The 25,973-nt window shown below is 35.8% G+C and overlaps 1 protein-coding gene across 5 annotated transcripts in view; it reads right to left on the bottom strand.

Moving 5' to 3' along the window:
- Nucleotides 1-25,973, bottom strand: part of LOC138702832 (lipopolysaccharide-induced tumor necrosis factor-alpha factor homolog) — a 90,556-nt gene that overhangs the window by 4,523 nt on the left and 60,060 nt on the right. For all 5 annotated transcript variants that reach the window (XM_069830149.1, XM_069830147.1, XM_069830151.1 and 2 more), the window contains exons 2-3: nt 8,734-8,804; nt 3,542-3,677 (exon numbers count right to left, since the gene is read on the bottom strand). In XM_069830149.1, coding sequence (XP_069686250.1) covers nt 3,542-3,677; nt 8,734-8,804 — 207 coding nt within the window. The remainder of the gene's footprint in view (nt 1-3,541; nt 3,678-8,733; nt 8,805-25,973) is intronic.

The raw sequence follows: 25,973 nt of genomic DNA, 5'->3' as shown, positions 1-25,973 counted from the left end.
TTACGTTTACCACCAAATTTAAGTAAATACACAATGTCACCAACATAAGAACATGACGTTGGTGTGTGGCGTAGTTGGCGGGAGTCTCTCTCTGTCTACCTCCTTCGTTCTGAACATTATTGAGAGATAGCACCACTGTTAGCGACAATGTGTATTTGCGTAAATATTGCGAGTAAATTATGACGAGTGCCTTAGATGAGAGGCTCGGGACAGAAACAGTTTTGCATGCGCGGACCTCTCATGCAGTGGGAGCGTGATCCTTACTTGAATTTATTTTTGCGTGTACTTGCAGATTAAATGATTGAGATCCCTTCTTGCTCCGGTTACAGGCCTTGCATTTACGAAGGTTATGTTAGGTTAGCTTAGCTTAGGTTAGGTTAGGTTAGCTTAGGTTAGGTTAGATTAGCTTTGGTTAGGTTAGTTTTGGTTAGGTTAGGTTAGCTTAGCTTTGGTTAGGTTAGGTTAGCTTTGATTAGGTTAGCTTGAGTTCATTCGTCCATGTAGTAGTTAAAATTATATAATATGACAGTTTTTGATTCGTAATATTGTTAAAAAAATAATAGGCCTATAATGAAAGCGGTGAATAATTTCATGGTCCCTAAATTTTTTTTTCGTAAAAGGCTAGGTATTTTTCTATAGGCCAGAAATAAAACAACAACGCCGTCATAATTACGTACTTTACGCTTTGGCGAACATTAACCGGAAATTTACTTTCCATCATTTTAATGGTATTCCGTGAAACACATCTTTTTTCCTGTTAATTTCCTTGTGATAACCTAGTTTATCTTATTACATCTTCATTTTCTTTTAATGCATTAAAAAAACCGCCGTTGTACTACGTAAAACCTTGAACTTGACTAATGGAGTGAATTATTTAAGAATATAGTCGCGAATTTGACTACCACCATTTCCATTATATTTTGTTTGATACAGCTCAGTACGGCCCGGTGACTAGTGGCCAGCTAGTAGAGTCGACTATGGATATTGGTCTGCCGTGCGTATTATCCAGTTGTTCCAAATTCATAAATTGCCTTCTGTCAATATATATATATATATATATATATATATATATATATATATATATATATATATATATATATATATATATACGAGGGGGATCCAGGAACTAACGACCGTTTTGTTGTAATAATTTAAAAAAAAATATTTATTTGAAAAAACAAAGTCTGTTACATAACTGAAGCTTCCTTTACTTCTCTACATAATCACCACCTACATTTAAACATTTGTCGTATCTGTTCACTAGCTTTAGAATTCCCGTGTTATACTCCTCTGCCGCCAGTTCATTAAGCCAGGTGTTCACTGTCTTCTTCAACTCTTCATCACTTCCAAAACGCGTACCACCCAGAAAGTCTTTCAGCTTAGTGAAAAGGTGAAAATCGCTAGGAGCAAGGTCTGGACTATAGGGCGGACGATCAAAGATTTCCCAACCGAATTGATCCAGCAATTCTCGAGTTGAAGCAGCAGTGTGCGGGCGGGCGTTGTCGTGAAGAAGCACAACTCCTCTCGAAAGCATTCCTCGCCTCTTGTCTTGGATGGCTCGCCGTAGTTTTCGTAAAGTCTCACAATAACGATTTGCATTGATCGTAGTGCCTTTTGGCATGAAATCCAGCAAAAGAACACCTTTGCGATCCCAAAAGACAGTAGCCATGACTTTTTGTGTTGAGAGAGTCTGTTTGAATTTTCTCGGTTTCTTGGGTGATGAGGGATGATGCCACTGACGTGATTGGCGCTTGGTCTCTGGGGTGTTGTGAGACACCCAGGTCTCATCACCAGTCACAATTTGATCAAGAAAGGCGTCTCCATCTGTGTGATATCGCATCAAGAAGGTCAATGCTGAGGCCATTCTCTGAGTTTTGTGTTGGTCACTCAGTTGCCGTGGAACCCATCGTGCACAGATTTTGTGGTAGCCAAGATGTTGCGACACAATTTCACCAAGCAAAGAACGAGAAATGTCAGGAAAGGCAATATGCAATTCGTCGAGTGATGTGCGCCTGTCTTGCAAGATTCTGTCGTTCACTTTAGTCTTCAGGTCTTCTGTGATGAGTGATGGGCGTCCGGGTCGAGTTTCATCGTGGACATTTGTTCGCCCATTGTTGAACATTTCGCACCATTTTCACACATTTCTTTCATTCATTACAGTATCACCATACACTTCTTTCAATTGCCGGTAAATTTCTGCAGGTTTCAAATGTCGGGCATTCAAAAATCGAATCACACTCCTCACCTCACAGTCGGCGGGATTATCAATCACGTCGTTCATTTTGAAGTAACACAAAATGCACAATGGCGACTTGTTGCAACCAGTACTCACAACATTATGAGAACACAAGTTAAGGAAGCCAGTTGACCTTCAAACAAGGAAGGGGAGTCAGCTGCGCGGCGGGTATGCGCGAACGGTCGTTATTTCCTGGATCCCCCTCGTATATATGAAATATACAGACACACTAAAACACACCATAATCAAATTCTCAACACACAGATCAATTTCAGAACACACACACTATTTGACACAACTCTTCATCACACGAGCGCACCCACACAACAGGCAGCGAAGTTGAGATAGCGCCGAGATCTAGTAGGCTCTGAGGATGGTTTCAAGTAACACCGAAACAGCTGTAAGCCACACATGCTTACATAATTAACACGAGTAAGATCGCCATTTAAGCAATTATTTATATTCAAGTGTTGAAAATAGTGTACGAAAGCTTCAACATGGAAAAATATCTTGTCTCGAAATTTCGTTTGTCCTCTCTTTTACATTTCTTCCAATAGTGTTCGTGTTTACAGTCCCTAGATCTCTCCATAGCCAATTTAGACTTAATCTGTTTATTTCTAATTCCAGATCTTTTAACCAATTCGATTTTCAATTAGCGGCTTTCATACAAAAGATATATATATATATATTTTATAATCACTTAATCATTCTTTAACAAAATATTACCTAAATATTTTGTTCTTCCCTCTAGAATAATTCCTAGACTGGTATCGATCCCCATCTTATGAGAAAATATATAAATACATAGTAGGCAGATAAACTGAATTTACAAGCATAAAGAATTCATCAGTTGAGTAGAAGGCATGAGTATGTCTTCCCACTTTAGTCAGATGGATTATTTATATCAACATCTCAAATATCCCAAATCTCTCTCACTAAATTGCTAAAATAAAATATACATTGTCATCAAAAGAGGCAGACCATATGAGGAGCATCATTTCAAAACATATTATGTGTCATTTACAATTTTTTTTACACGAACGACGAAAAACTGGGTTACTCGTAAACCAGAGAAGTTTTAAAAACACTACACAAAACCATTTTTAAGTACTGGTTTCACAGTTTACAAATATGACGACTTGGAACCATCAGACTTCACAGCATGAAAGATAAATAAATAGAAAGTAACAAATTTAATTTCGTCCATTGGTGGACTTAATACGTTTTGAAACTATGCTCCTCATATGCCAAGTCAAGTTACCAATACCGTACTAGAAAATTTCGGGATCAGAAGTCAAGACTCACATAAGGCACAGCAGAAGGGCGAAAAGATGCGTTTTTGTGTTGGCTTCATAGTCGACCCTGGTCTGAATCGAAGCGTGACATGAAGGACACTGCAAGTTGCAGGGAGACGAACCCAGCATTGGACCTTGGACAATGACTGTAAACAAATGAGAAATTCGTAATCATTAACCCTAGTATTACCAAGGTTGGGGCAAAAATTGCCCACCCTTTTTATAATCTAAAATGCTTAGTAATAAATAAAATCTCACTGTTTTCACCCTCTCTCTATTTGTCTCTAACATGATAAAGTACCGGTATAAGTGAACACATTATATTTGTTCTGTTTTAGATTTAAAATATAAAACCTTAATAATTGAAGTATTTGTTGGTGGGTAAATTTTACTCATCCTTGGTATTTCATGCGACCTAAATTTTTAAACATTTTCAAGTTTGAATTCTGTGATTTTTGACCATTGTTGTAACCGTTTCCAATGCCCTTAAAGTCGTTGATTCTTTCAATTCTTCACTTTACCAGTTTCTTGCAGTGTGGAAGCTTGAGTGTGTGTATTCAAATCTAGTTGTATTCGGGAATACAAAACATAAACATGAGTTGCTTTGTGGATGATAGTAGGTCTACTGTTTGTGTAAAATTGAGATTATAGTGGTATTGGAAATGTGAATATGTTAGCAGAAAATCCACAAGCGATTAGGGAAAATACGGGAATTTTACTTGAAGCAAGTAAAGGGATAGGTTTGGAAGTAAATCCCGAAAAGACAAAGTATATGATTATGTCTCGTGACGAGAATATTGTACGAAATGGAAATATAAACATTGGAAATTTATCCTTTGAAGAGGTGGAAAAATTCAAATATCTGGGAGCAACAGTAACAAATATAAATGATACTCGGGAGGAAATTAAACGTAGAATAAATATGGGAAATGCGTGTTATTATTCGGTTGAGAAGCTTTTATCATCCAGTCTGCTGTCAAAAAATCTGAAAGTTAGAATTTATAAAACAGTTGTATTACCGGTTGTTCTGTATGCTGTGAAATTTGGACTCTCACTTTGAGAGAGGAACATAGGTTAAGGGTGTTTGAGAATAAGTTTCTTAGGAAAATATTTGGGACTAACAGGGATGAAGTTACAGGAGAATGGAGAAAGTTACACAACACAGAACTGCACACATTGTATTCTTCACCAGACATAATTAGGAACATTAAATCCAGACGTTTGAGATGGGCAGGGCATGTAGCACGTATGAGCGAATCCAGAAATGCATATAGAGTGTTAGTTGGGAGGCCGGAGGGAAAAAGACCTTTGGGGAGGCCGAGACGTAGATGGGAAGATAATATTAAAATGGATTTGAGGGAGGTGGGATATGATGATAGAGACTGGATTAATCTTGCACAGGATAGGGACCGATAGCGGGCTTATGTGAGGGCGGCAATGAACCTCTGGGTTCCTTAAAAGCCAATAAGTAAGTGGTATTGGAAACTGATTTACCAGCGGAGTTGGAGAAAGAAAGTGGTTGGTGAAGGTGAATCAAGTTCTATTTCAAGTTCTAGCTGCTAACAAGAAAGCTGTTCACAGTGTCACTAAAAAGAATGTCAGATGTGGAAATTGTGAACTTAATTTATGTAAAAATCATTCGGATACTAAAATTGGTTAGGTACAGTACTTTGGTTGGTTAGTTTACTTGCTTTACTTAGTTGGGATTATTGGTTTGATTGTTTTTTTTTTTTTAATTATTTTACTTTGTTGGTTGATTTTAATTTATATTTAACAGCCCATGCGAGTAAAACAATTATGTAAAAGAGAAGGTTGTGTTTGTTGTTTTGAAGGTTAGAGAGTACAATGCAATTAACTTATCTTGCGATGACGTCCAAACTTGTAGTTAAGATATGTATATATTTTTTAACAAACTGATTTTGCAAGTGGACAAGAAATGGAAGTCTGAGTAGTATGGAAATGAGATACTTGAAATGATTTGAAATTGATGACATCATCCTCCCATCTGTTTTTTTGGTCTACCCTGCTTTCTGTAAACTGTTGGTTTCCATTTGTATATTTGTTTGACCAGTCTATTATTCTCCATTCTATTTATACTAGTGGCTTGTGCAGCAAATGCTGCAAACTAAGTTCGTTAGACGTTCAAATAAAAATTTTTCAGATTTATTTTCAACGAAAAATACCAGATATTTTGAAAATTATTTGCTTCCATAACAATGAAACATACTCCCTCTGAATGGTTTTCTTTATGCCAAATACTTTTTCTTGAACCTATCCACCTTCAGGTTTTGAGTTTCAACGCGAAAACGCAAGTAACAATGTCAGGACGATCAGTGGGTTTTTCATGTGGGAGTAAAGCAATAGCTATTTCAGGTCATTGCGGATTGTAGGTGAAAGTTAAAGAAAGTCAGGGTTTGCTATGTTTTCGAACAATAGACATAGCATCTTGGTATAGCTGCTGCATGGAGAGCTTGAAATGTAGAGGGTAAAATCATTTTATCCTGCTAAGAGATCTTGCTGAAATGATTGGGACACTACAAAATTTTCTAGGCCTCTTACTTTATCGATAAGTAATACCATCTTTCCTTAGGAACTGTAATTTTTGCGCTCTCTCGAGCCAGTACTGAATCTACATCACACCGCCATTAAATATATGAAAAAGACCCAACTCACTTGATTAATAAATTAACTATAAAATATTTGATTTTTAATAATAATAATAATATTATTATCTTACGCAAGTTTTGTAGTTTATATATTAACATCATGGCATTAACTATAATAATAATAATAATAATAATAATAATAATAATAATAATAATAATAATAATAATAATAATAATTCATTTGTAATGGTAATAATGCCATCAAACCACCTCTAGTTTTGTAGATTTTAATATCCAATACACAGCTGTACTCAGAAAATTACACACCACAGAATCAGACCTGTAAATAATTTTTAGTAAGTTTTTAAGGTTTTCATAACCAATTGAATTTGAACCCTAGCAATCCTGCAGGTCATGGCCTTCGTGTAACAGCCTATTGTTTATTAGTGTGTGTTTTTTGTTTTATTTTGAAATGCAATTAGTTCTCAAAACTAATGAAAGATGGATTTTGGAAAATAAGAAAATTATGTAGGAAAACTAACATTTCACTGAAAACTACTATTTTTCCGAAAAACTTTGGGTTCCAAGCTTCAAAATGAGGGGTCATTTATTAAAATCCGTTCAGCCGTTGTCCCGTAATTTCCATTACCAGTTCAAATTATATATATAGATGACCAAACTATCCTAATCTTAGCGATTTTATATGATTTATTAGGTTCCTATTCATTACCAGCTCATTCAGTTCACTGTTGTATTTAATTCTCCATGTACCATCATTCATTTTAGTTGGACCAAAAATTTTCCTTAGTATTGCTCTTTCAAAAATTAGTAGTTTGTGTTTTATGGAATTTTTAAGGACCCATGTTTCGCTGGCATAAGTTACTACAAGTCTTATTGTAGTACAGTATAGCTTAAATTTGGACTGTTTAGATATCAATTTACTTCAAAATAACTGTAGGTTGGCATGGTATGCTTTCATGCGATGAAAGAGTAATGGAACGGAGAAAAACTCTCTCTGGCGCCGGGATTTGAACCCGGGTTTTCAGCTCTACGTGCTGATGCTTTATCCACTAAGCCACACCAGATACAACCCCGGCGTCGGACAGAATTGTCTCTGATTGAGTTCCAACTCTTGGGTTCCCTCTAGTGGCCGCCCTCTGCACTATGTTGGATCCCGGCCAACTAGTCACTCATAACGAGTGCACCTCAGCACATGTGTGGACTTCAGTCCTATGTTCATAGACATCTATGACGTAGTGCAGAGGGCGGCCACTAGAGGGAACCCAAGAGTTGGAACTTAAAACTGAGACGATTCTTCCGACGCCGGGGTGGAATCCGGTGTGGTTTAGTGGATAAAGCGTCAGCACGTAGAGCTGAAAACCCGGGTTCAAATCCCAGCTCCGGAGAGAATTTTTCTCCGTTCCATTACTCTTTCATCGTATGATGACGCAGAATATCTGCATGGAAATATCATATGTACTTTGGTACATTGAAATAATAGTATGTTTGTTTCCCATTACAATTCTTTCTCTTATTTCTTCCTCAGTGGTGTTGTTATTAACAGTTGATCGAAGATATTTGAAACTTGGTACTTGTTGAATTGTTATATCATTTATTTTAAAATCTCCTGAAGTTTCTCTCTTTGTGCTACATTTTAAGAATTTTGTTTTCTTCTCATTAATTATCAATCCAAATTTAATCACTTTTATACCATTTTATTTATATTATTGTTACATAATAATAATTTAATCCGTGGCGCTACAGCCCGTGAAGGGCCTAGACCGACCAGCCAGCTGCTGGCCTCACGCCCACATGCCGAAGCAGAGATGGACGATCATCCAACCAGAATGGAGGTATCGTGTGGTTAGCACAATGATCCTCGCAGCCGTTATAGCTGGCATTTGCAACCGGATTTAGCTACCTATCGTAGCTCCCCAAGTGCATCACGATGCTGGGTGGGCACCGGTTCCATACGCTGGCCGAAATGTAATGAGAAAATTTCTTCCCCCATGAGGACTCGAACCAGCGCGCATTCCGTAACGCGAGTCCTAGGCGCGATGCCTTAGACCGTGACGCCACGGCACAGGACTTATTGTTACATTGCATGTTTTATTTTTTATTTTTTTTATATATTTTTATATTCTTTTTATTTTATTTTTTTTATGTGGTTTTAAAATATCATGTAAACCCATGTTCAAATTTCCAGTGTTATTGTCTTCTAGAATTCAAGGACTTTGTGGCCACCTACATTTTGTGGGCTGATGTTTATTCTTTTCAATAAATAATATACGTCTTAAGAGAAAAATATGGATACCAACAATTTAAAATATTGAATTTTAGAAACATTCTTTTCAAGAAACAACTTATATAAGTGTCTTATGCAACCGTCCATTAAAAAAATAGGAAATGACGGAATATTATGGACTCTGTGCATGCATCAATTCAATATCTAATAAAATATGTATTACTGTACCTAATGTTTTTAACTTCCTGGTTCGTTAATGTGAGAAATGCGTTTTTTTGCAATGATGTACCTACATCTATTGGTCATCTTGGATTTCCTGTTGCCATAGTGATACAGGAAGTTGATAGTTACCTGCAGGCGTGACATGGGGGCCCGGTGGGGGTGGAGGGTTCATTCCATACGCAGGAGGAGGTCCTTGTGGGCTGCAACAAACAGAAGAGAAGCAAATTTGAGATTAGAATCATACCAAATTCACATGTATAGCCTACGATAACATGAAACATTGGGTAACATGTAATACTTCTCCAACATTACGCGGCCTTAGAATGACAAGATTCTATCTGACATTTTTAGCAAAATTGAGATTTTTGTTGCATTGAATTCTGCTATTTCATAGCTATCTATCATATAAATTATATGTTGATATCTCAGTTATTGTTCGTGATAAAGTTAGTTTGAAAAGGTTCTTATCTGCATTGATTCTATTAACAACCAAACTTTTAAAATGCTCTCCTGTAAAATTTACTAAACACTAGATAGAACCTTGTCATTCTGAACCCTCGATTAAGCTCCTGTTTTATTGTTTTCATCTTGTGTTTTGTAAGATGATATTTTTCATCTGTTTTAAACGTATGCTGCTTGCAAGTTACGAAACCCTTAATGTGTGCCAAAGGATATGAAATGGAATTTACTTCATATCTTTATCTGTTTTATTTAGTTATTTACATGTTTTGGGTATTTTTATTTGTTATTTCACCTATTGACTTATTCCTTTATAATATAATTCAACATAGTATAGTATGACATTAGTTTATAATGTTAATTTTAACATTATAAACGAGTTTCAAAATAGTACATTATGCAACGAGCCTATAATGATAGTAATTAAGACGCGAGGATGTTTATGAAATGAGCGCAAGCGAGTTTCATAATTTTCATACGAGCGTCTTAATTACCATTATAGTCAAGTTTCATACGACTTTTTATGCTCGACCATATTTCTAACTTGAAATTATTCATAAGTATTCAAGTTATTCTTATGTAACTGGGGAGCGAACTGACCCTGTGCAATCTCGTAAATTGTGAGATGTGCGCAGACGCGAAAGTATTGATTTTTTTCCGGGCAACGAATGTCGACGACCTTGATATAATCTAGAGAGTAAGATAAACGTTAAACTTGATATAATCTTGAAATTGAATTCGACATTGAAAAACGAGATGACAAATTGAATTTATTTGAATATTATTTACAATTAACGCTAATTATTATAGTAACAGAACATAACCTTCCGCGACAGTATTGGATTTCCAGCCTGCGCGACCTTTTGCTAGTTGTCTTTCGATTGCATATCCGAGAATAATTGAAAACCTGAACTTTAATGAATAGGTGTACTTTAATGACATGCATTAAAGGACTGCTACCAGGTGTATAATTACTACGTTTCGGCATGGTCGAGCATAAACTGTTTTTTATATCAGCACTATAACAGAATTAAGACGAAATATAATGCGTTACTTTGAAACAAAAGCCTGAAATATACTCGTGACGTCATTGTGCGGTTTGCGTGGCTACTGAGAAAGACAGGCTATGGTACGAATTGGAATTACTTGATTATCATGGTCTAGTCATGGCCATCTTGACAATCGCTTAATATAAATACATGTTCAGAGTTCTAAAAAAACAAAAGAATTGCTATATTAAACTCATGTTTAACGTGCATTTATATATAAACTTGTTCAGTGTTGGCCATGTTATGACTAAGAATGTGACGTCACGCCACAGCCTGTCTTTCTCATTAGCCATGGTGGTTTGTTGAATTTATCGATATTGTTGCTAAATACGAAACAAAATCAATTTACCGGTACCAGCAGATATTTTAGAAGAATCTTATAAAGCAGAATTGAGAATAATTCCCAAAAAATCTCATGAAAGCTTTAAAAGAGAGCATTTATGAAGTGGTTGGAGAATTAGAAAACAAGAGATTTCAGAAACAGTGGTTTTGGAATATTTATCAGAATAGGTCAGTTGATTAAATTTCACATTTCATTTTTAGATTTAATTTTAATATTCAGAATTAAGATTGTGTTGTTGATTAATAAAATATGTTTTTAGAAATTCTTCTTTTTAAATTAATATTGATATGATGTAGCATTCTTATAAATACAAACTAGTTAATAGCCTTATGTGACCTTAAGTAGATCTTTCTTCATTCTTCCAGGTGGAAATCATTCTAAAATTTTCCTGGGTAATCTCTGCTCTGACATTCGTCTTATGTGCCCCTATAACATTTTAATTGTTTGTATTTTATAGAATCTAATAAAGAATTCTGAACATCCATTTCTTATCCAATTAACTTGCTTGTGTTTCTATCTAATCTGGAATGTCTCGCTGATCATCTCAAATAATCTATTTCTGTTGATAGTAATTTCAGTCTAGTATTGTGATCTAATTGTTAAGTTTTAGACATGTATGTTGTACTTCGAACTATGGATTTATAAATTATTGCTGATTATTTCTGTATTCTGTGATAAAAATGTTATTCTCTTGCCCATTATATTATTATTAATTAATTATTTTAACGCCCAATTTGTACATTAATTTATTTCTTCATTCATTTGTTCATTTTCTTCATTCATTTGTTTGTTTATTTATCTTTCGTATTTATTCGTCTTTTTTATACTATTTACATGTTAATTCATTTGTTTATATATGTTTCCATTGATTCAGAACAGATTATTAAGTCTGTTTCTTTTTGCATTTTGTTTTTTAAAGATGAGTCTTATACAATCTTACAGCCATAATGTTACTGATACTGAATAAAATGCCTCGTTGTGCGTGATGTATCAGGGCATATGGAGTTGTCCCAATGCACAAGAACAATTAAGTGATGATGTCATCATTTTAAACTGGCACAGGGCGTGGGGTCAAATGTCTGAGTGACCCATGACTCTTCTGGGTTACAAAGAAGTGACCCTTTTGACACACTTTCTTACCATTTTAAGAGTTTCGATACTAAAGAGGTGGAATTGGACACAAAATAATGAGGGATTTACTTCATGATTGAATATTATATTGTATATGCACACAGGTTCGAGCTAAAAGCATAACAAGTTGAGTTATTTGTAGAATAGTAAAAAAAAAAAAAAAGAGAGAACATTTTTTAAAATACTAAAAATAATGAAGTCCTGCGAAAGAAATAAAAGTGTGAGATGAAATTTTAGCTGGATTAGACAATATTGCGAAAAATGTATTATTAATTAGCTCTTCTGCGGAATTTATGTTGTTCCTTCTTTTTTTTTTTTTTACGTTTGGTTGCTTAGTAACTACGAAACTAGAATATGAATAGTTTTTATACAATCGTGTGAGCGATCTTCAGCTGTCAGATATGACAGGACTTACGTACGTATTTTGTTTCGTCTGATTGTACATGCGGACAAGATGTGTGATTTTTGTTTTGTTTTAATATCTGAGCGTAAATCCCGAAGGCCAGACCGGAATAAAGTATGAGGCGTCTTATTGTTGTAATGGTGGGCTTAGCGTTCGGTAATGGCATTGATGAAGGTGATGGATTGAGGGACAAAGGGACGACTAGTTATTATTAATGGCGGACCGCGCATTCTAAACACCAGAGAACGTGAGTTGCTCTGTTAAGGATTCTGTTTCATTTTATTGCAGCTTGCTAATACATATTCAAACACATATGAAGTCTTTACAATATACCACGGTATAGCCAAATACTTCTCCAATATGCATTATTAAGATTTCTTGTGAAATCATTTATATTTTGGGACAGATTTCTATGTCAGTTTCACTTTTGCATGAATAATTCACATCCTATATTTCAGCTGCTTTATCTGTGCACACCGTGACGTCAGAAGGGGAAGATATCCGCTACATACACTTATTTTTCTCCTCGGGGACGGTCAGCGCGTCTGGCCGCGAAACCAGGTTTCCATTGATTCAGAACAGATTATTAAGTTTGTTTCTTTTTTGCATTTTTTTAAAGATGAGTCTTATACAATCTTACAGCCATAGTGTTACTGATACTGAATAGAATGCCTCGTTGTGCGTGATGTATCAGGGCATATGGAGTTGTCCCAATGCACAAGAACAATTAAGTGATGATGCCATCATTTTAAACTGGCACAGGGTTCGAATCCCGGTCGGGGCAAGTTGTCTGATTGAGGTTTTTTCCGGGGGTTTCCCTCAACCCAATACGAGCAAATGCTGGGTAACTTTCGGTGCTGGACCCCGGACTCATTTCACCTGCATTATCACCATTTAATTCAGACGCTAAATAACCTAGATGTTGATACAGCGTCGTAAAATAACCCAATAAAAATCCTCGGGGAAGTAGTGTCATATTATGTTAGACATTTATGAAAGTTTGTTCTATAACTTATGCGTTCTCTATCAGATATTATATCAAGCTATTTTAAGCTAATGAAGTTTTTCATTTAGAAGCACCTACGAAGAGTTTTTCTGCACAAAATTTTTTATATTTTCGTAATTTCTTTGAATTTTGCTTTAAATCAAACGTTCATTTGTTTCTGACATGAATACATCTATAAATGCTGTCCAGTACCAGAGTACCACCCTAAAAAATCGACCGACACATTTTCAGACCAGTTTTGTCGCGCCTATAATTTCTAAACTACACGACATATCCCAATGAAGTAAACGGCTGGTGATGTCATTTAGCGATACGCGGGAGGGGACTGCACTAATTATCGGATCGCGCGGCAGCCGAGGCAGTGTAACTCGAGAATGCGAAGCGATAGAACGTTCACAGTGGTGTAAAGCGATCCGTAACGAACCAGGCTAAAATTTAAATTGAGAAAAAATCAGCAATCGACAAGTTAAATTGGAAAAATTCGCGAGTGAAGTTGAGTGAAAAGAGAAAACTCAAAATGTCGAGTCATATGCAGCGCACGTGAGAGCGGGTGTATAAGCAACGGGTAGCAAATGGATAGAGCACGACGGTTGTTATAGCAACCGACATGTTTACTCTCAATGTATAGAAGATGGTGACTTGTTTTAAATAAAATTGATACTTTTCTACTAAACATGAGTACATTTTTTCTTCACACATATTGTGGCTGTATCTCCGATACGGTTTATCCCGATTTTTATTTATTTTTCTTCTCTATGATATGTACACAATTGCTCTTAAATTTAAAACAAGACAATAAACGTAAAAATATGTGTCATGGGAGAAATTTGTGACAAATAATATGGATATCCGCGTATTAAGGCAGTATTATTTATTAAATTTTCTGAAAGTCTAAAAGGCTTAGACTATGTTCGTATTTATAGATTAAATTTTATGTTATTACTTAACATATTTACAATTAATATTTGTATATTCTAAGTAGTTCTTCCTGATATGAAAAAAAAGTACCTATGGGAAAAGTGCGAATACTAAATGAGGCAGTAGAGCAAGTGGACAGCTTCAAATACTTGGGATGTACTATAAGCAGTAACATGAGCTGCTGCCAGGAAGTCAAAAGGAGGATAGCAATGGTAAAGGAAGCTTTTAATAGAAAAAAGAGCATCTTCTGTGGCCCTCTGGAGAAAGAACTAAGGAAGAGACTAGTGAAGTGCTTTGGGTGGAGTGTGGCATTGTATGGGACAGAAACATGGACATTACGGTGAAATGAAGAGAACGACTAGAATCATTTGAAATGTGGATATGGAGAAGAATGGAGCGTGTGAAGTGGACAGACAGAATAAGAAATGAAGCTGTGTTGGAAAGAGTGGGTGAAGAAAGAATGATGCTGAAACTGATCAGGAAGAGAAAAAGGAATTGGTTGGGTCACTGGCTGAGAAGAAACTGCCTACTGAAGGATGCACTGGAAGGATTGGTAAACGGGAGAAGAGTTCGGGGCAGAAGAAGATATCAGATGATACACGATATTAAGGGGAGAGGATGGTATTTTTTGGTGAACAATTAGTAGGTAAATTTAAAAAAAAATTAAAATACCCTTTGATATGTGTGGAATGCATAGCATAACATTTTGTGGGTATTTGTGCCCTTATCGGATGTTGAGTCGCCATTTTTAAACTTCCTGAGTTATGGATTTTTAAATCACTCGCTCACTTTTATTGTTGTTTCCGGTAAATTAAATTTTCAAAAAAAAAAAAATTTTTTTTCTTTAAAATACCCTTTGATATGTGTGGAATGCATAGCATAACATTTTGTGGGTATTTGTGCCCTTATCGGATGTTGTGTCGCCATTTTCAAACTTCCTGCGTTATGGATTTTTAAATTACTCGCCCACTTTTATTGTTGTTTCCGGTAAATTAAATTTTCAAAAAAATTTGTTTTCTTTAAAATGCCCTTTGATATGTGTGGAATGCATTGCATAACATTTTGTGGGTATTTGTGCCCTTATCGGATGATGAGACGTCATTTTTAAACTTCCTGCGCTATGGATTTTTAAATCACACGCCCGCTTTTATCGGTTTCCAGTAACTTCATTTTTTTTTTGCTACATTGCCAGACAAAAATGGATATAATTTCTGAACTATTAAAGATACATGCATGAAATTTAGAACACACATTCTTTAGACTATTAGGAAACTTTTCTCTGTAACAGAATTTTGTTAATTGATTTCATTTTAAAAATACGTCCGTTTGTTTGCAAGAAAGGAAATCAGAAAATTGTTAATTAAACTTTAATTGTTTATTTTACAAACGTAGGGACTAATATCAAAATTCTGTTACAGACAGTTTGTATAACATGCTTTTGCAAATACATTGCAAAAAACTATTTGAATCTATCTTTAAAAACGGTTTAGATATATCGGTTTTAGTACAATCCTGCATTGGGTATATTTTTTTCAAATTTGGGCCCCCAAATAATTTTTTTTTTCAAAATATTTTTCTTTGGTTGAGTTGCCACAGCTATGAGCTCTCTACATACAAAATAGTAATATACGTTACAAGAGCGGTATGTTGACGTTTTCATGGTCGAGGAAAAGATTGAAAAAGCGAAACGTAGTTGAGCTTTTTTAATTTCCAAGAACATGAAAACAAACATACCGCTCGTGTATCGTACATTATTTTGTGCGAAGATCATTTATTACATACCTGAAAGAGGAATTTCTAATAGTTGCAATGAAATCTCCATCTTGGTTTCTGTTCAATGACGGCAACTTTGGAAAACAAATATATCTATCTTCAACATTGTTCCTATAAGATGTTTTCTGTGTTTACTATACTCCAGCAGGCCGTGATATACGTCTGTCTTTTTTTCCCCCCAGTCTATGATGAGTCTGGAATCTTGTTGATTTTTTCACGGCTTCCTTAATGTTACTTGTATCAGGAATGCAGTAAGTTTCGTGGAGTAGTAGACTTTACTTAATTTTTGCAAATATTTAAAAACAATAATTAACATTGCAATTTAGGTGAAATTGCAGTGGTAAGTTTCCAATTTATAATTATTACTATGTTAAACGTTTCAAAAAATAATATGTTAAAAGCCTAAAGCAGTAAAATGAATGTTGCGCTTAAGCGGTAAGAAGAGGGAAATTGTTATGTGTGTGTTACGTTGGGAATACTGAATGTGGTATTTCACACTTACCGCGTATTGGTTCTGTGCGGAAAACAAGCAAATACGCACGATCTCGCACAAAATTAATATTTTACACCAAATAGGAAAAAAAGTTTTAAAAATACCATCCTTTCCCCTTAAGATAAATGGATCATATGCGGAGACAAAGAGGAAGGTAAAAAATAGGAAGGACTGGATAATGCTGGGTTTGCAGTGAAAGACCTGCGCGTGGACAGAACACTATGAATGAATGGTTTTTTAATGTATTTGGATTGACCCAACAAAAGTGGCCTCCACTCAGATCCCTTTCGGTATCCTTGGAGATGGGTTCATGGCCAACCAGTCATAAGCCACTGGCGCCTGAAGCTGGAACGCTCGCATTTGTATTCCTTACATAACGCGTCTGGGCTTCTCCGCCAGTCGCCCATGTTTGGGCACCGCCAAGAGCTTTAATATCATACAGCTATTGCGGTTACACCTGTCAGGTGACAGTCAATACTGCTTTTCATCCATGATTTTAAACATGTGAGTGCATTCACATGCTCCGAATTAAGTGCCGCTCTACATCTAGTAACAATGTTTCCTGCATCACTAAACACGAAAAAAAAAAGTTGTTTTTTTTTCTGTCAAGCACTTCTCCATGATCATTCAATTTAAATCCAAAAGTTTCACAGAGTTTACGTCTCAAATTCTCATATGACATAATGGAGTTTACACTTTTCACAAACCACAGAAAACTGGTTTTTCTTTATCAAACTAAACACACAACCTTCATATACAAACACAGTACAAAAACTGCAACTGCAAAAGGGCTATTCCATCTCAAATCGACCGAAATATAGAGAAAATTGACCTTGCAATTTTTAAATACAATGAAACTTTTTCTGTCCGTAGACAACTGTGATATAATGCTTTGTGTAAAGTTTGAGGCATCAGAACTTCATAGTGTTTAAATTAATAATATTTAAATGTATCGTATTTTCATAAAATTAGCAACTTTAAACTGTTGTAGCTCCGAAACCCTTTCACCCAGTGATCAAAATCATGGTTTATTTTGATGCTGAGAAGTTAAAGTTTATATTGACATGTAAAAGTTTTTCTTACTTTTTATGGAAATGGAGAAATTTAGATTTTTCTTCATTAAGACGCCTTTGGCAACGAAAAAATATTTTAAAAATATATAGTTAGATTCCGCATTGAAAATACAAATAAACACATATTCTTTACTGGTGGTACGTTGATAAGAGAGTATTGAAAATATCAAATAAAGAAAATAAATAGTACGCGCGTGAACTAACCAGCTGACTGTGAGGCGGGAGGTAGTCCAGACAAGCAAGGCCAGGAGACATAAACACGTGATGTTTCGTCTAGCAGTCATGGCTGTGCTAGCTTTATCACAAGTTTTCATAACACAGGAGTAAAATGACGCCCAACACTTGCTTATCTTCAGCTCTCGGCCAGTGCGTGCGGTACTGCGCCGTTCAAGTCTAGGCGTGTGAAAATAATTTATTTAATACCCTCGAAACTTATTGCCGAGCCACTAAGCAAACAATGCCGAATCCCTCTTAATAATGCAAGGTTTTTTCTCAATATTTTTTTACATTTTTACGAATGATCAAAAAGCCTAAAAACAAGTAAAATCAGATTATCTGTCTCTCTGTGTACAATAAAAATAAGGATTACTTCTTAACATAACCTACGAAATGCCAGCTTCAAAATAAGCTCTCGTTCAATGTTCTGCAGTAAATGGTTCCAGAGTTCTGAGCGCTGAAAGAGGCTTGTTTTTATAAAATACGCTAAATTTGTCGCTCAATAATACGAAAACCGTTTGACTTTCGATAGTATATTTTTGAAAATGCACTCCCCTCAGCACCTTGTATAAATAGGGAAAAAATTGGAGTATAAAAATAATGCGAGGTTTTTTACTGATCGATTTCATATGGAATAGCCCAAAACTACAGCGGTCGAAACAGAAGACTGGCCCCTATTGTAATCGAATTACCAGATTTTAGAAAGAGAGGAAGGTAGTTACGCTCTCACTTGCACACAGTGTAGACACGGCTATTTTATAAGGGATGAGGGGGACGAATCCCAGAAAAGTATATATTTCGTATTCTACGAACATGAGCTGACAACAAGGTGGAAGTTTTCTTGGAAAACCATAAAATTTAATAAGGGTTTCGCATTGTCTTTCAACTTTCAATACAGGTAGACTAGGTCAATGTCATATTTCCATCCCTTTCTGAAGTGTTTTTGCAAAGATTTTCCCTACTCTATCTGGTTTACAGTTAGAAAATAACAGTACCATTGTGCTTTTAAGTAAGCAATTTCCGAGAGAGAAATATTGTCAGAATTTTTAGTATGAGTTCGTATTAACAAAATAATAATTAATATCAACTACAACCGATTAATTTTAATCGATTCGATTATTCGATTAAATATTTTTGATCGATTAATCTTACAACAGAAATTGATCGATTAATCGAATAGATTACTCTATTAAATCCCACAACACTAGTTTATAGGTAGCTGGAATATGGACCCTAGTTATGTCAATACCCTGGCAGAAGAGAACATGCTGATTTAGATGAAAGAGTAATGGAACGGAGAAAAATTCTCTCCGGCGCCGGGATTTGAACCCGGGTTTTCAGCTCTACGTGCTGATGCTTTATCAACTAAGCCACACCGGATACAACTCCGACGCCGGTTAGAATCGTCTCAGATTAAGCTCCAACTCTTGGGTTCCTTCTAGTGGCCGCCCTCTGCACTGCGTCATAGATGTCTATGAACGCAGGACCGAAGTCCACACATGTGCTGAGGTGCACTCGATATGAGTGACTAGTTGGCCGGGATCCGACGGAATAAGCGCCGTCTTAAATCACGAAGTGATTTACGCATATCATATATATTATTTTAATGTACCGAAGTACATATGATATTTCCATGCAGGTATTCTGCGTCATCATACGATGAAAGAGTAATGGAACGGAGAAAAATTCTCTCCTGCGCCGGGATTTGAACCCGGGTTTTCAGCTCTACGTGCTGATGCTGAAAACCCGGGCTCAAATCCCGGCGCCGGAGAGAATTTTTCTCCGTTCCATTACTCTTTCATCGTATGATGACGCAGAATATCTGCATGGAAATATCATATGTACTTCGGTACATTAAAATAATATATATGCTGATTTAGGCCTACAAGAAATGTGAAGGATCTTTTTCCGCATTTTGCACCTTCCTGTGATGTAAACAAACGGACTTGCAACACGATAAGAGGGCCTTGTGGGCAATTATTATGAACTAGCAGAGAGATGGGGGTTTTCTTTGTGTACTGTGATAAGATTGATTGAATTAACTGAACTGTTTTGCTGTAATTGTGTCACTGTAGCTGTATAAACAATGCATGAAAAGTCACAGCTTGAAAACGGTGCCTAATACGAACAATTTACATTTTCTTGTTGCTTGGCTTCATCCGGGATAAAACTATCTAATGATACCACAGTCTACTATATACAGTCACGAAGCTTGAGTTTTGAGGGTGCTAGAAACAATAGACTGTGCTGGTACTATTTCGCATTGTCTATAATGAGGCGATATTAGCGATCCTGGTGGTGAGCAACTATCTAATGTTTGCATATTTACTACGTATTGAGCTTCGTGACTGTATATACTAGACCAGCCGTGGCGAAAATGTAATCCTGCGCCGAGCCACTGTGTAACCTGCAACGTGCATAGCACCTATGGAGGGAGGCGGACAGCCGAAGGGGAAGTGAAGTAACTGTCTGACTTATTAACGGATTTTCACTTTTCTTACGTCAAGGACTCAAATATAATTTTATACAGTACAAGGCTATAAAGTAATGTTTAGTACGTGTAACGAAGAAAGAAATGAATAATAAAACATAGGACACATTAACACAACCTAAAATTAACTGTCTTCAGAATGTCTCTGTGACAGAGTTTCAAAATCAGGACTTACATCACTTGCTGCCAGTCGTAGTTGATCACGAAGGTGTTTGTCTGTCAGTCGTGATCTGAATTTGGTTTTTACTATATTCACTATTTTTCACAAACGTAAGTTGTAGCGGACATGGCTTCAACAGAGCAAGCGAAAGAACGAAGCTTCGGATATTTATTTTTTTGGCAAAGATTTGAAAAGATCAACATTTGTCAAGTCCTTACATCTAGCTTTCATTTAACATCACGTTGTATAACTGTGAGTTTAAATAGAAGATCTAACCGCATTATTCGTACATCTGCTGAAAAAGGATGACGTACAGAGATAATAATAATTTATTATTATTATTATTATTATTGTTATTATTATTATTATTATTATTATTATTATTATTATTATTATTATTATTATTATTATTAACACTTAACCTTTTAATGTTTCATGAGTAACATGTAGTATAATGCCGTTTTATGTTATACAACCGTTTTCCTCGTAATACCTGTGAACAAATCATACATTTAATATTCTCATCATATTGGCAGCAAAAAATGCGTCCTCCCATCCTACTTGAAACTTTCGTTTTTGTAGAGGTACATGGTTTCGAGAGAGACATTGCGACAATACGCCACTCGCAGGTCAGAGACAAATACAAATGGAACGGAGTTTGACTCCAGTGAGTGAGAGGGTGGGGGAGGTAGGAAGCAAGAGAAATGCACAGCTATCATTGCGAGCCACAATGTGCTCGTGAGTCGCATTTTCGCCACGGCTGTACTAGACTGTGATGATACTTTATGACACGTGATGGAACGCAGTATTTGATAGAGGGTCCAGACAAAATCTGTCTGCATTTCTCATCAATATTGAATTTCGACGCTGAATATTTCTGCAGTCACTGCCCCATATTTGTATGATTAAGCTTCGGGTACACATTTCCCTGGCCTATTGGTGAAACCTAATACCTAGTAAACACCTCGAGATGTATTTGACTTTTGACATACTCGGTGAGAGACCGTCAGCTGACCGTGTTACTCAGCTCTTATCAGCTGAGTCGTCAGGCCTACGTGTTGCGTGTCTCGCGCTTGAAGTAGTTCGTTTCCTAGGCAACGTGTGACTCGTAATGCCACGCCCACGAGCAAACAAATGACGAACTGACGTGCTCAGTCACACGAAATGTTACAGACTTGCTGCATTTTGTTACCAGAGTTCTTGGACAAAGAATATGATGAAATATTTTATCAAAGGCCTGTGATAAAATGTAGGATTTTGAGTATATTACACTATATAAAATATTTTATCAACAGTAATCTCACTAGAAGTTTTGATTTTATCTAGAGAAAATGAAAACTCGAGTGGGATTTAATTGACTATTACACGATTAGAAGAAAGTATATAAAGATTAGAAGTAACGAAGTACTCCAATACAATAAAATATTAATTGACTTACGAAAATACAACTGTCTTCAAATGTATTATTGTACCATATCAACATTACAAATATTACGCTAGATGCATGCTAGATGGCAGTAGTGTCTTCATACAGACACTGTAATGATTACTATTCAATAAATCTTAATATTAAATAATCTCTGATACGTGGCTATCCATAATATCATATAGCAGAAGTTCTTTTTATCCTCTCAGAGCAGAAGCTATAACATAACCTAACTAATATACACAAGTGTTAGAAAAGTTTTAATTAACGACGATGACATAAAAAATAAACATGAATAATTTTAAAAGGAATAATTATTGAATGTACAATTTTCAAATTTGAATGTGGTTGGTGGTTCAATTGATGTTATATTGGACGTGTGCGTAATAGAAGTGGAACTCGTTGATTTAGGCCTACATGGTGTATTCAACTTATTCAGGATTTCCGAATGAAAAATTTTGAAGGGAATAATTATTGAATGTACAATTTTCAAATTTGAATGTGGTTGGTGGTTCAATTGATGTTATATTGGACGTGTGCGTAATAGAAGTGGAACTCGTTGATTTAGACCTACATGGTGTATTCAACTTATTCAGAATTTCCGAATGAATAATTTTAAAAGGAATAATTATTGAATGTACAATTTTCAAATTTGAATATGGTTGGTAGTTCAATTGATGTTATATTGGACGTGTGCATAATAGAAGTGGAACTCGTTGATTTAGGCCTACATGGTGTATTCAACTTATTCAGGATTTCCGAATGGTGCTCTTCATTTATTTGTAAATCGGATTTCAGAAGATGCATAGGTATGATCAGTGATTTTTATTAATTCTTGTTCTTGAATGCCAATGCGAGTCATATTTGAAACTGCTGTGCATCGACTGGAGTGGTTTGTAATTTTATATATATTTTTGACATCCAGACCAGCGCAGTTTCAAATGTTGGCAAACAAAGAAACAAATGCTAGGGACGCGATAAAATTAAACAAATGCTAGGGACGCGATAAAATTAAACAAATGCTAGGGACGCGATAAAATTGTGCGATAAGCAGCCATGATTGGTGGAAATACGTCCTTTCGTACCGTGTTATTGGTCAAAATTAGTATGACGTAGTAAGAGTGTAATAGTCAAAGATAACCTAAAATTAAGGAGTAAGAACCATCAGCCTTCATTTATACTAAAATAAAATAAAATCTGTTTTGATCACATATGCAAAGATGACTGCTTCTGTGGTCTGTTGGTCAGCATGCTGGCTTACAGATCTGGAGGTCCCGGGCTCGGCTCTCGGTGTCTAGAGTCTGGAAATTTGTATGAATGTGAGTGTGCCGGGTTAATATTAATTAGCCAATCATCAAAAATATAAAATACATCAGGACTGTCGCTGGGCAGTAACCTGAACACACGTTTCAGCGTCACATTGTTGACAAGTAACTCCATCTGTGAGCACAACCATAAATCACTGATAGATGCTATAGAGTTTCCAACAACGAAAAAAAAAAAAAAAAATGAGTGAAGATCAATACTATGTATGCTTGTTTAGCTACAATTAATTCAAAATATTACAATATGCATATTGCTGAAAAAGAAACAAAAGGAAACGCCTGTGGGTTAACTAAACTATGAATTTCAAGATGTAACAAGAAAAATATTAATCAAAACGTATTAAAAGAAGTGCAAAGCGAGGACTTCAAAAGTCTAGGTAGGTAGTATCGTTCGCCATTTTTGTTCTTTCGTTGCCGAGCTACTATACGAGGAATCTATTTGCCACACCGTTAAACATTATCATGTCGTAGCTCCTATGATAATAAATCAAACGCACTGTAATTCAGCAAATAATTGAGCGGCAAATAACGTCTTCGTGTGCTTTCTGCGAACGCCAACGAAAGAGCCAAAATGGCGGGCGATTATATTAAGTATTTATCGAGCCTTAGGAAATGAATAACGTCTTCATCAGCGAATCACAAGACGCACACGTTTAAAAGTAGCCGACCTGCAACGCGATTGGCTGCCGCAAATTAGAGCGACGGGACTATACATAAATTGTTTGACAATTAATAAAGATAATTTTCAGTTTGTCCAGATTTGTGTATCCTTCCTGTACAGCTGTTATGGTCTCTGCTATTGTTATGTACACTTCTTGTCTTCTGTACTTCTGTTTTGTAGTTAATGTGTATTGTGTTTTATAACATTTCATTTGCTTCATATTCTTATATCAGCATTTTGGTCGTAGTAACAGTCCAACAATATTTACGTTCCGCCATATTGGTTTCAAGCTAGTCTGATTTTTTTTTATAAAAGATAACAAGATCTAAGGCCGTGTAATGAATTAAAAAACAAATGACTTCGTCTATAAGGGGCCTTGGACAGCAACAATCGAAAGCTATGAAAGATAGCCTACAGATAATGTTTCTGTGTTTGTATGAAGTAATATCGGAAGCTAAATTAACCGATTTGTATAATTAATTATTATTTCACCATAGGGAAGTGTAGTTTCTCTAGATGGACATAATGCTATAATGTTATTACAGTAACTTCTGATATAATATAATATAATATAATATAATATAATATAATATAATATAATATAATATAATATAATATAATATAATATAATTTAAGTTATTTGAAGGGTTCAGAACCATAGTGGCCCAAGCGCTATTTACTGAATACGTAGAAAACAAGGCTTAAAATTAAGTTATAATTCAATGGAAACATATAGCAAGTAAAATGAAGTATACACATTAAATCTAAATGATATGTCAGTGTTCATTAAAGTATGGATGCATGTAATAAAAATTAAGAAACATGTTAAAGGAATTGTCATTGCACCAAATGAGTGTTTCTGGACCAAAATGATAGCATTTTAATTATTTGGATGCAATTTAAATTAAGTAACATATTAAACGATTTATCCTTCTATCAAACACGAATGTTCCCTGGATCAAACGTCCTATTTTAATTATGTAATTACTTTATATTTATTTCTAACGGGTGCAGCGGAGCGTACGGGTACGGCTAGTAGTAAAAATAAAAACATTAGAGGTTTATATAAGGTGATAAAGGAATTCAAGAATGCATATCAGGCAAGGGAGGTGGAATATGATGATAGAGACTGGATTAATCTTGCTCAGGATACGGACCGATGGCGGGCTTATGTGAGGGCGGCAATGAACCTCCGGGTTCCTTAAAAGTAAGTAAGTAAGTAAGTAAGTAAGTAAGTAAGTAAGTAAGTAAGTACATAAGTACGTAAGTACGTAAGTAAATACTAAGTACGTAAATAAGTACGTAAGTAAGTACGTAAGTACGTAAGTATGTAAGTAAGTACGTACGTAAGTAAGTACATAAGTACGTAAGTAAGTACGTAAGTAATTAAGTACGTACGTAAGTAATTAAGTACGTACGTAATTAAGTACGTACATAAGTAATTAAGTACGTACATAAGTAATTAAGTACGTACGTAAGTAATTAAGTACGTACGTAAGTAAGTACGTACGTAAGTAAGTACGTATGTAAGTACGTAAGTAAGTAAGTATTAACGCCGCTGACTAACGGCGAAATATTTCGCAAGCCTAGTTTGAAGATTAGCCATGGGATTATTGACATTCGTGTTATCAATGAGGTAATCGACCCAAGCGGGTTTCGAACAAGTGCAACCTCGAGGCACTAGTCACGGCCCTTTCCCAGGCAGTGGCTAATACCGCACGGTAACTTATGGATACGTGTCATCCTCGTGATGATGATTATTTTGCTAGGAAGTTATGCAACTGGAATGAACTCGGGAACAAAACCAGAGCAGGATGTGCCAATGGACTGCCGTGACAAATGGGTATATTGATAACTCACCTGTACGTGCCGGATGTAGGTATATATCTATAACGTCACGACCTTCGATGATACCCAGCCAAGGCTGTTGAATAAGTGATAACACAACTAATTACACTGCATGCATAGAGGCAGTTTTTTTTTAATTCTACCATTACTCCACGTACGCCAGATTGGCGTCTCATAGTGTCTGAATAGCGTATATAGTTGATAAGTGTCGTTAAATCATTCGTTCATAGTTTTCTGCCCAATGGTAGGTCTTTCACTGCAAACCCAGCATTCTCAAATCTTTACTATTTTCCGTCTTCCTCTTACAAGCAAACATTCTGATGGGGCAGATACTTACTTACTTACTGGCTTTTAAGGAACCCGCAGGTTCATTGCCGCCCTCACATAAGCCCGCCATTGGTCCCTATTCTGAGCAAGATTAATCCAGTCTCTACCATCATATCCTACCTCCCTCAAATACATTTTGTGCGAGATCGTGCGTATTTGCTTGTTTTCCGCACAGAACCAATACGCGGTAAGTGTGAAATACCACATTCAGTATTCCCAACGTAACACACATAACAATTTCCCTCTTCTTACCGCTTAAGCGCGACA

This window comes from Periplaneta americana, chromosome 7 (genome assembly GCF_040183065.1).
Source record: "Periplaneta americana isolate PAMFEO1 chromosome 7, P.americana_PAMFEO1_priV1, whole genome shotgun sequence".
NCBI lineage: Eukaryota > Metazoa > Arthropoda > Insecta > Blattodea > Blattidae > Periplaneta > Periplaneta americana.
Note: the sequence above shows the minus strand (reverse complement) of the source record. Positions and strands in the feature narration are given on the sequence as shown.